General features: G+C 40.8%; 1 protein-coding gene across 4 annotated transcripts in view; it reads right to left on the bottom strand.

Moving 5' to 3' along the window:
- Positions 1–12,666, bottom strand: part of LOC137627658 (very low-density lipoprotein receptor-like) — a 319,178-nt gene that overhangs the window by 18,970 nt on the left and 287,542 nt on the right. For all 4 annotated transcript variants that reach the window (XM_068358830.1, XM_068358829.1, XM_068358827.1 and 1 more), the window contains one exon: positions 4,401–4,524. In XM_068358830.1, the coding sequence (XP_068214931.1) occupies positions 4,401–4,524 (124 nt within the window). The remainder of the gene's footprint in view (positions 1–4,400; positions 4,525–12,666) is intronic.

Genomic DNA, 12,666 nt, shown 5'->3' with positions numbered 1-12,666 from the left:
CTCCGAACTGTTCTGGGATATATATTTGAGAGTGATACCTATGCCTTGACGGAGTAATCCTGTAAGTGCATTTCGGTATTGGGACCTCTCTCTTTGAGGCTTCCTACCGAGGCATAGGCAATTCTCTGGTACACTTCCATCAGGACGACATGGCTCGAGCCCAAAAAACGGATTTTGACGTGAGAAAAATCTATTTTTGGGCGAGATAGCCATGTCGTCCTGATGGTCCACCCGTTAGGTTGTCCCTCCCCGATTCCTCGTAGGATGCCTCTTTTCACAGTAGTTATGCTGCTAGTGGGATGATGCCATCTGGGACATATGAGGGTACCATGGGGGAAGGGGATAAGTAATGGCTCCTCACTTATCCCATCCCCTAGTTTCCTGGACTGGGTCAAGTCTGTTGGGGGTGCAGATATCTATGGTTATCTACGGATACGTCTCTGTTTATACACGATATCTTAGGATAGTCGTTCCGGGGGTTAGAACCCCGTGATACCTGATGTTAATTCTCTTGTAATATCACTCGCAGAGATATTATACAGTAAGAAGCTGCCAAAGGGAACTTCAGAACGACATGGCTATCTCACCCAAAAATAGATTTTTCATAAGTCAAATCTGTTTTATGGACCAACATCAGGGAAATGCTATTGGGCCATGGCCTATCTTTTTTTTCAAGAAAGTTAGAAATTTGAATAACTTTCTTCATTATTGAAACATTAATTATTGATAAATTACCCCACCCCTATCATTCAACCTGTACACAATAGTTGTAATAAATCAATTTTTTGTGAGGGAGGGCAAGAGAAATAAGAATCCAGGTTACCCTCTTGGTCTGCTGCCTTGTAAAATCTAAGTGCCTAAAAGATTGGCTAAAAATGTGTGAGTGCTATAATTACACTCCAGAAAGGCACAAGAAAATACAGAATTCTGAGGCTCTGCGCGAGGATCTTGAAAATGGGATAAACTGTACAACCAGAAATGTTACTGAATAGTGTAGTAGGACCATTAGTTAAGCCCATTGGTTAGTTTGAAACTCGATAGGTTATGCCTGAAATATTACCCTGAATCTATAAATACTGCATGTGGTTTTCTGAGCTATCAAAAAAGGCTTTAATGGAGTTAAATTCCCAATCCAACAAAAATCAAAGTACTGGTAATTAGTGGTACAGTACAGTAGTGTATTTTCATCATAACTTATAGAAAAGAGCCTGATCTTCTCTGCTCAAAGACAACAAGTCTAGAATTAACTACAAAGTAAGGTACTTCAAGAACACTCCCCGTATATGACCCACAAAGAGTCATGAGTCAATTAGCTTATAAAGGTTTAAAGAGCACTCATGAATGGTAGAGGCAAGAGACAGTGAAAATGCTCTAGAAAATGACCATATATGCATAATTTCAGCACCTAAGCCCCTCTCCAACCAAGCTAAAAGCACAGAGGAGCCAAGCAAAGGCTACTGATAACTCAACAGATAGATCTATATGGCCCCTAAGATGGTGAGGTTTCAGACACTACAACTAACTATTGACCTTGAGCGAGACTCGAACCCTAGGTCAGTAATCTCCTGGCAAAGGCATTTCTAATAAGCCACCACAACCCTTTTAAACAATAGATTAAAAATAGATTGAAATTTTTTTTAATATTTTTCATCAGTGTTAATGCCAAATAGCCATTCTTAGTAAAAGTGGTAATTACTTAATGACTTCTTATTCACATCAAAATGAAGAAAGTGACATGAATATCTAGACACCGATGTCTCTGAGTACCTCCAGTAGATGAAAAAGCCTCATCAGAACCTATCTTAAAAAAGTAATAAGTTAGTTTTACAGTAAGTTTTCCAGGGGACTATTTCCTAACACTGATCTTGCTTGCAACTACATAGTAATTTAGTGATGCCCCTCTGTTGAAGCAAATAGAAATGCACTGTCATCCCAAGAGATCCTGTGATGCAACCGACAGGCTGAGCTGATGTACCACCAATAACAAAATTTAAAAGCATCTACGATATGAAATGCCACCTCCCAAAGTAAATCTATGTATATTATTTAAGATCGCTTACTTTAGAAAGAGATAGGATATTAGGATCTAGCTACCAAACTCTGTCTTCTGCCTTGCAATCTAGATGTCATATAGAGCCACAAGTATGCAATAATGCACGACTTAAGCTGCAAATGAAGTAAATTACTTCAAGAAAATACTCATACAAAAGGAATTCAACTCTGAGGTGCATTGACCATTCATAACCCTTACTGAAGGAGCACTATGTAATAATGACCAAGAGGCCCGACTATGGAAGTTAGGTTAGTGTAAGCAACCAGGCAAGCAAGCCAGACTTACCACCCACAAGAGAATGCTCGGTGGCCTTCTGAGATTAAATAAGTTAAAACTCCAAAAAGGATCATCACTAACTTACCTGGGAAGTTACATCATTACCATATCCACAATAAATATCCATCTCGATGTAATTCCCTTGAAATAAAAATTCTTTAATTCGGCTGTTATAAGAAATAAACAGCAGGCATTCTGTTTACAACGTAGAAGCTTTAATGCTGGCCAGAGTATAGTCTCTGGATCCATAAACACTAATTTGAAATACAAGTGCTAATAGGAATTGTGATATATATATTACTCATCACAACAGATATTTAAAATAAAATTGCTTTCCTCGGGCAGAAATGCTAACCAAACAATTAGGTATTTAATCATAAACCTATAAAAGCTTACTATAATCTGAAAGGGGAGATCCACGTCTTGACAAGTTACTTCAACAAAGAAAGCTAAAGATGGGCAACTCTTAGCATGCTACTTTCCATTAACAGATAGATTGTGTCATTACATTACATGTATCTTTGGAAAGGAAAGAAAATGAGAAAAATTTTATGCATTTTTGGAGTAAACATCAATAAATTTAGCTTCTGGAGAAGCAATATGAACATTAGTGGAGGTTCATACAAATAATAGTTGGGAATAAGATACTTATGCATTCAAACACAAAAATTACAAAACATTTTTACTTACTTGATGAGAGCACTATCCATAAAACATCAGGTCAGTGATGAATAGACAGAACAAAGAAAAAAATTATAGAAATATAAACAAAGACTAAATTAAAAGGCTTAATTTATATTAACTAGTTGATGATACCCCCTCTTTCATATTATATATATATATATATATATATATATATATATATATATATATATATATATATATATATATATATATATATATACTGTATATTATATATATATATATATATATATATATATATATATATATATATATATATATATATATATATATATATATATACTGTATATTATATATATATATATATATATATATATATATATATATATATACTGTATATTATATATATATATATATATATATATATATATATATATATATATATATATATACTGTATATATATATTATATATATATATTATATATATATATTATATACATATATAATATATATATATTTTATATATATATATATATATATATATATATATATATATATATTATATACATATATTATATACATATATTATATACATATATAATATATATATATATATTATATATATATATATATATATATATATATATATATATATATATATATTATATTATATTATATACATATATATTATATAAATCATATAAATTATATATACAGTATATATATATATATATATATATATATATATATATATATATATATATATATATATATATATACATACAGTATACATACACATACATACATACATATATATATATATATATATATATATATATATATATATATATATATATATATATATATATATATATACATATATATATTGTTATGGATATAATTTTGACTTAATTTTCTTAGTTTCATATTCAAATATGATGGAAAGAGAAAGCATCACTACAGTACTGTAGTATAAGAATTAGTGTCTCTACGAAATAAACCTTAAATGGTCATTTGCATATTCATATATAATAAAACACTAACTAGACCACTTTCTTTATTCTGATAAAAATAATTATCTCAATACATTTACCAGTATTATTTATGAGTGTTGATAAATTCTACTTTACTGTATTAGACTAATTACCATGACCTCGTAAACAAGCAGTTGAAGATGTAATCAGTATATAAAATTCAGAATTAGAAAAGCCCAGGAAATACCTTAGAATGCAATTCAGACCCTACACTAAGTTTCATGTAATCCTCTATCAGATAATATAAATCTGTATCAAGAAAACTTAGGACTAAAACTCTCCAAAATTAATCAACATATAACTGAAAATAGCAGATAAGAGCATTCCCTATTATAGATTATTATAGTCTTTGTTTACCATGACAAAGAAATTTTCAAGTCATTCAATCACTTACCTCTTTCTCTATAGAACCAGAAGCTCCAACCAGCAATGATTAATATTAACCCAAAAATGCCAAAGGCTAGGCCAATAACTTTTGCCAGGCATCCATGAATTAGCAAACACTCCTCACTTTCCTCCTGCAAAACAATGAAGACTTTAATTACATTTTATATATGTGAGTATTATAATTTGCATAACAAAAAGGGGCATAACAACAATTAAGACCGCACCTATGTATCCCTTCGTGTCATAAGAGGCAACTAAAATAGGCGGAACGAGGGGACGGGGAACCCACTCTCCTGTAATTTTTATTCCTGAGAGGTACCAACCAGATTTGGGGTGTCTGAATGTGCATGGATGCTGTACGATAGAGTAAAAAGTTGTGAGATTGGAAGTAAGTTTAGGATGAAAGTATGTTTAGGAATAGAAGGCTGGATAAATTGGTCTTGTGTGAGACAAAGATAAAAGGGAAGGTTGAAGTGATGCTTGGTGAAGTGACTGGGAGTGAAAGGGGAAGAGCAAGAGAGGGTGTGGCTTTATTGCTGAGTGAATAGATGACAAGTAAAGTAGTCGAATGGAAGGAGGTATCATTTAGGTTAATGTGGGTAAGGGTTGGGAATGTTGGGCGTTTGTTAGTGCGTATGGGCCAGGTTGTGAAAACTGAAAAAGAGCGGAATGAATTAACTAGGTGTGTAAAAGGACTGGGTAGAAGTTATTATGTAGTTGTGATGGGTGACTTGAATGCCAGAGTGGGTGCGGGAAAGGTAGAAGATGTCATTGGAAAGCATGGTGTACCAGGTGAAAATGAGTGTGGTGAGAGACTGGTAGATATGCGAGTTGAACAAGAGCTAGTAGTACGTTGTAGATTTAAAAAAAAAAAAAAATCTTTTGGCTCAAGCCATGTCGTCCTCATGGAGCTTCCTATAGACAGCTTTCTAAGGGATATTCGGCTACAGTGATACTCCCAGAGAATTGACCATAGGTCTCCAGAATTCTAACTCCTGGCACGAGTATTCTTAAAATTTTTCTTAAGGATATCACATAATATCAGGAGACGTATATCATGATACGACACATGGCAATCTTCACCCCGAATAGCGTTTTCGCTCGAAGGGGAAGAGTGGCGAAATTGAAGGGGAGCCGTTATCAAAGTTACCCTTCCTCCCCTACAATTACAGGGTTCCAAGATGGCGCTCATTCCTATTTCAGTAGCGCTTTCGCACGGTGTTTCTCCCTGCTTATCTAGTGTTTTAGATCGCTATTCTCGTGGATTTATTATGCATTCTCCAGCCTCTTCTGCCTCTGGAAAGTTGAGTATTTAATCTTTACTGTGTATAATGTTTAGCTCCCTTCTTACAGTGAAATTAGCATAAATTTAATGTGCTTATTGGAGCATAGCCGGTCACCGGAGGCGCCATTTTGGACGCTGTCGTCCGTCATGAATGACTTATTTAGTCAGCAGAACGACATTCCCGGTATTTAGCTTTAATGAATTATAGCTATTTAGGCAAAAATTATACTAGTGAAGATAACTTCATGCAAATAATTTTCCTCTTCCTAAATGTGCCGATCGTTTACGTTAGAGTCTCAGTGATATAGGTAGCTGAGATCTCGCCCTGCGCTAGGCTAACCTAGCCTAAGCGCTTTAGTATACTATCATACATTATCCCCGTTTACCTTTGCACATCGCTTTATCAATTCAACAGGATATAGTATATTTCCTAGAATTAATTATATTATTCGATACTCGTCTCCTTCGGAGATTTAAGGGTAAACCCTCCTTCCCTCCGAGTGCCGCCATTAAGCGACATCCCTATCTTGGTCTTGCCATAGAGTAGTACACTCCAGCTTGACTAGGCTAGTGTTTTCTGTCTTCTCCCCCTTGCCGGTGAGTATCCCGGCTTGGTTTTACGAGTATTCAGTCTTTCCACCTGCCGGCTTACAGTTGTACGTATAGGAAGCCTAGCTTCCCTAGTACAAATCTGAAGTGGTAGTACAATGCCGCCACCTTCTCCCTTGCGGTCTTGTTTCGGCAGACCCTGGGCTGAAGAATCAACATTCTTCTGCCGCCCAGGATAGCGCCGATATTGAAACAAGGTTTCAAATTGTGCTTGGAAATGGCCGGCAATCCTGCCGCCTTCTCCCGACAACATACAAGACCCTTTCCCTGCCCCTCTGTCCTTTAGCGATAGCCTAGCCATCGCATGTCTGTGGCCGGTGTCCTACAATCTCCCCGCTTGCCGGGTAGAACGTGGCACCGACCGGCTCCTACATAGGCGGCTTGATAGCCGCTCTGACTTTCCCCTACGGACGCAAGGCTCCGGGAAAGGTTGTGCCTGCCATGACGGCTGCCGGTGGGAGATCCTTTGTCTTTGATTGTTCTTCAGTCCTCCCTTGGACTGCCATCCACATTCCTGAAACCGGCAGTAGCCGGCAGCAGATCTTGTGGCTGGATGGAAGCTAGAATGATTCATTCCCTCCTTCCATTTGAACGCTCATTCTGGAGGAAGGCAGTAGGAATAATAATACCTACACCTTTATTTATTGTGCTAAACTACATTAATAAGGTAGCCCTTCGCTCCATGCTTTCTCTCTCTCTCTGTCGGCTAGTGCCATCAGGTACTAACCTAGCCAGCAGCATGCTGGCTGGACCGGTGCCGCCAGGTACTAACCTAGCCGGCAACATGCTGGCTGAACTATAGTTTATGCTTATACAGTAGCCAGTATTTTTGCAGTATAGTACATACTGCAGGCAGAAAACTATAGTATATATTATACAGTAGTTTATCTTTCTAACATTCCCTGTGTATCCTTTCACAGTCTATTGTTGAGACCAATTTTATATTGAAGTGAAGTATTCCTTCAATACACTGATGAAAGTCATCAGATCATATTTTACCCCACAATATTAATACTTTTATGAAAGGGTCAGTGCTAGTATACACTAATTCTAACACTAGAGGTTAGAACCCTTCTCCTTTGATTTTCCTTTAATAAGGAAATTCTAATATTAATATTGGGGGAGGTCACAACAATTGGCTGGACAGGAGACAAGTCTGCGTCTTTCCTATTTCCTTTCTAGCTAACTATCCTAAGCCATAATGGTTAAGATACCAAAACATTTATTGCATGAAATGTATTTATCAAGTGTGATAAATTACCGCACACTTCTTTCAATTTCCTTTCTTTACAGGAGGAGCAGAAAATTAAGTGTGGTGTGATGTACTGTAACCACAAAAGTAGGAACTTTAGTGGTCACACTATGTGCAGGTCTCATGCCGCCTGCATTGTGACTACCAAAGCCTTGCGGTATTGGGACCCCAAGAACTGCAATGTCTGCTCACCATTGGTGGCCGAGGGTTTCGGCGACCCCAAGTCAGCAGAGTCGAGGGACGCAGCACGCGAGAAGCTTCGCAAATGGGTACAGTACGAGGGTTCCAGAAGAACTCTCGGGGACCGTACCTTCCAAATGACAGGATGCGTAGCTTGCTGTTCCCTAAAGCTGGTACTGATGCCGTCGTGCCCCAGACACGACCCGGGCCTCCCTGCGTCCAGATCGCAGTTGAAGCGGAAGCCGGTGAAGTGATGCAAGGCATGGACATCCACCAGAGGGAAAGGATGTCTGAAGTGTCCACGGACACAGAGAAGGATCTCCTTCGGGACGATCCTGAGGAAGAGTCTACCCTTCCTCCCAGGAGGAGATGAAGAAGTCGATTCGTCAGAAGCGGAGGAACCCCTTCCACCTGTGCCGGCAGCAGAACCGACACCATCTACGTCTTCGGCTCCTACCCCTCCATTGGACGCCATGGGTCATGCAGTTTTGGCCCATATTTCCGCTCTAAAGGAGAATCTTCGCAAGGAGAGCGAAGATCACAAGAGAGCTCCGTGAAGCGACTCTGACCGCCGCCTCCCGAGGGTCTTACAAGCAACCCACAGTTCAAGACCTGCCATCCTGCTCCAAGACCAATCCCTGGAGGTATGCAGAGTTCATGCCTATTACCAACGGCAAGCTCTACATCTCGGAGAAGATGGGAGCCGTACCTCTGAATGACATTCAGTTCTGGCCGAACTTTAACGCCTACCCGGAGTGCTTCATTCGATTGAAGAATGAACCAGCATCAAAGGAAGAGACGGAACTGAAGGAAGTCATGGTATTCGACCACGACAAAGCACAGGCTCTCTTGACGAGTAGCCTGAAGAAGGCAGGTTATACCAACTCACGAGTTTCTGCATTGAGCAAGAAACACCCTACCTTCCTTGCTCCTGCTTCAAGAGCCTTCCCCTTTATGTCGAAGGCATTCCAGACTGTTGCCAAGGCAGTTGAAGCAGGCAAACCATGCCCTACACTAGAGGAGTGTAGGCCTATGTCTTTAGCCCTGCCCACGGATGAAAAGGAATGGAAGGAGGTCCACCTAACCTTCTCAGAAGGAAAGCTAGATGCAGATATTTGGGGACAGCAGTTCAGTGAGAACCTCCCTAAGCTGTCGGACTTTCTCTTGCGAAGGGAGCAAAAGACAAAAGAGAAGCTAACTGTCTCCCTATCCTTCCAGAACTGCATAGAGATATGTGCAGGCCACAACAGCACCCCAGACATGCTCACGGTCCTGGCCAAGATGCATATGGCCACCCTTGTAAAGGACCTGTACGCCTTCATGAAGGCTAGGAGAGCCTGTAGGGCAGTGGTTCTTAAACTTTTCTGCCTTGCGCCCCCCTTCTGCATTAAGCATAGATCCCATGCCCCCCATCCCCACCCTTGAAATTTTTGCCAAACTAGAAAGTACCATATGTATGTATTGTTTTTATAAACAATATGTTGCGTTTTGTATGCTAATATACTTTATTGGTTATGTGAGTAAATGGATGAATGATAGATTTTTGTTTCATTGCTGTTGATTTTTTATAGGAATGCACTATACTATATTTCAATAAAATGAACATTGTTCATAGAAAATGGGTAAAATAAATATATTATGATGAAACAAACTGTTTTAGCATTACACAGATTACAGTAATTACATTGATAGAAAAAATACTAATTACTGCAAAAATAAACATAATTTTTACTCTTATTACAATCATTCATGGATCATGACCACATCAAAAAATATTACACATCCTCCTTAATGATTAATTTATCCATATTTATGTTGTATTGTAAAACAAAAGACATCATAATTACAACATTTTCATTTTCATTGTTACTATTTTAACTACTTGCGGCCCCTTTGGAAGCTCCTAACGGCCCCCTAGGGGCGCGCTCAGTTTAAGAATCACTGCTGTAGGGAGTTCGTGTTTGCTGCCGCGACGGTGAAACACGAACCCAGGAAGCTGATTTCTTCCAGCATCTGGGGTAAGAACCCCTTCCCAAAAGAAGCGGTCCAAGAGGTAGTTGAGAAAGCCGCCACGGAGAATAAGAACCCTCTCCAAAAGTGGGGCATCTCCTCAAAGAGGAAGTCTTCCCCGGATGCTGGTCCCCAACCAAACGGAAGACAAAGAAGCCAAGACTACCTTCTCGGCCTCCTCAGCAACATCCCACGGTCACCATGACCGCAATGCCCCAATTGGTCGCTCAGCCACAGACCACCTTCCAAGTGGTGCCTCAACAGCTGGTTGCCCAGTCACCAGCATTCAACCCAGGGTTTGAGAGGCAAACCACTACCTTTCGTCTGGAAGGAAGAGGTTCTCGACGAGGCTCCTCAAGACACCCCACATGAGGAAGGGGAGGACACGGTCACGGTGGCAAGCCCTACGGACCCCCAAGGCAATGAGATGCTACAGGTAGGAGGGAGACTCCAACACTTTCGCGATCATTGGACCTTCGATCCCTGGGCCCACAGCCTAATCAAAAATGGACTAGGATGGAAATGGAACAGGTCTCCACCTTCATTTCCTCAATTCTTCCAACACTCTACCCCCTTACTGGAAGAATATACTTTAGAACTCTTGAGCAAAAAGGTTATAAGGAAAGCAAAGTCCATCACATTCCAAGAAGGACTCGGACAAACTCAGAGTCATTCTGGATTTGTTGCCACTCAACGATTTCATCGAGAAAGCAAAGTCCATCACATTCCAAGAAGGACTCTGACAAACTCAGAGTCATTCTGGATTTGTCGCCACTCAACGAATTCATCGAGAACAACAAGTTCAGGATGTTAACCCTTCAACACATAAGGACCCTGTTACCGAAAGGGGCGTACACAGTCTCAATAGACCTGGCAGATGCTTACTGGCACCTCCCAGTCAGCCGCCCCCTCTCCTACCTAGGATTCAAGCTACAGAAGACAAAGTATGTCTTCAGAGCTATGCCCTTCGGACTAAACATAGCCCCAAGGATATTCTCAAAACTTGTGGACGCAGTCGTACAACAACTACGCCTAGAGGGTGTTCAGGTGGCAGCGTACCTGGACGACTGGCTGGTGTGGGCAGCATCCAAGACTGCTTGTCTGCAAGCATCCAAGAAAGTAATCCAGTTCCTGGAACATCTGGGATTAAAGATCAACTTCAAGAAGTCTCGCCTCTCTCCAGCTCAGGAGTTTCAATGGCTGAGAATCCATTGGAACTTGAAGTTACACCACCTCTCCATTCCACCAAAGAAGAGGAGAGAGATTGCGGGTTCTGTCAAGACACTACTGAAATCCGACAGGATCTCAAGATGTCAACAGGAAAGAGTACTAGGCTCTCTCCAGTTTGCGGCAGTAACAGACCCAGTGCTAAGAGCACAGCTGAAAGATGCGACAGGAGTCTCGAGAGGATACGCATCAAACGCTCAAAGAGATCTACAAAGACCGGCACCGACCTTACTACGATCACTTCTCAAGCCGTGGTCAAAGGTCAAGAGCCTAACGAGGACCGTTCCCTTACAACCACCTCCCCCATTAGTGACCATCCACACAGATGCCTCAACGGAAGGATGGGGAGGTCACTCCCATCAAAGTAAAGTCGAAGGAACTTGGTCATCTCTGTTCAAGACCTTTCACATCAATATTCTGGAGGCCATGGCAGTCCTCTTGACGCTGAAGAAACTATCCCCACACAGATCAGCCCACATCAGGCTGGTCTTGGACAGCGAAGTGATAGTGAGATGTCTGAACCGACAAGGCTCGAGATCGCCCCACATCAACCATGTGATGTTAGCCATCTTTCGTTTAGCGAAAAAGAAGAGATGGCACTTATCGGAAGTTCACCTACAAGGGTTCCGCAATGTGACAGCGGACACTCTATCCAGGCTAAAGCCGATAAGAGTCAGAATGGTCCCTAGACGCAGACTCATTCTCCTTCATCTTGGAAAAAGTCCAAGAACTGGAGATCGACCTCTTCGCGACGAGCGACAACAAGAAACTACCTCGATATGTAGCCCCATACGAGGACCCTCTGGCGGAGGCGACGGACGCCATGTCCCTCGATTGGAACAAATGGACCCGGATCTACCTGTTCCCTCCAACCAATCTCCTGCTGAAGGTCCTCAACAAGCTGAGATCATTCAATGGAACTGCAGCACTAGTGGGCCCCAAGTGGCCCAAGAGTAATTGGTTCCCTCTGGTGACGGAACTGAAGCTAAGGCTGGTCCCTCTACCGAACCCAGCTCTATCTCAACTGGTTCAGAAGTCAACTGTCTTCGCTTCATCACAGAGAACCCAAAACCTCCATCTCATATGATTTTCTCGCCTTGGCAGTAAAGAAAAGATTTGGGATCTCGAAAGGCAGTATAGACTTCCTAGAAGAATACAAGTCAAAGTCAACCAAAGACAATACGAACCATCTTGGAAAAAGTGGGTTGCTTTCGTAAAAGCAAAAATGCCGAAAGAAATCTCAATAGACTTCTGCCTGTCCTCCTTCATCCACCTTCACAACCAAGGCTTGGCTGCCACCACGATAACTACGTGTAAGTCTGCCTTGACTAGACCTACGCCTTCCAGGTGGACCTGGCAAACGAAATCTTCAACAAGATTCCAAAGGCATGCGCTAGACTTAAACTTGCATCCCCTCCGAAGCCCATTTCATGGTCTCTGGACAAAGTCTTACACTATGCTTCAGCCTTGAACAATGAAGATTGTTCTCTTAAGGATCTAACACAAAAAGTGATTTTCCTGTTCGCTATAGCCTCAGGGGCTAGAGTTAGGTGAAATAGTGGCCCTATCAAAAGATGAGGGCCATATTCAGTTAATGGAAGCGGGTGAACTGAATCTCTTTCCTGATCCTACTTTTCTCGCCAAAAACGAGCTACCCACCAAAAGGTGGGGTCCCTGGAGAATCTGCCCTCTGAAGGAAGATGTCTCTCT

Source organism: Palaemon carinicauda, chromosome 35 (assembly GCF_036898095.1).
Source record: "Palaemon carinicauda isolate YSFRI2023 chromosome 35, ASM3689809v2, whole genome shotgun sequence".
Classification (NCBI taxonomy): Eukaryota; Metazoa; Arthropoda; class Malacostraca; order Decapoda; family Palaemonidae; genus Palaemon; species Palaemon carinicauda.
This window is presented reverse-complemented; position numbering and strand designations above follow the sequence as displayed.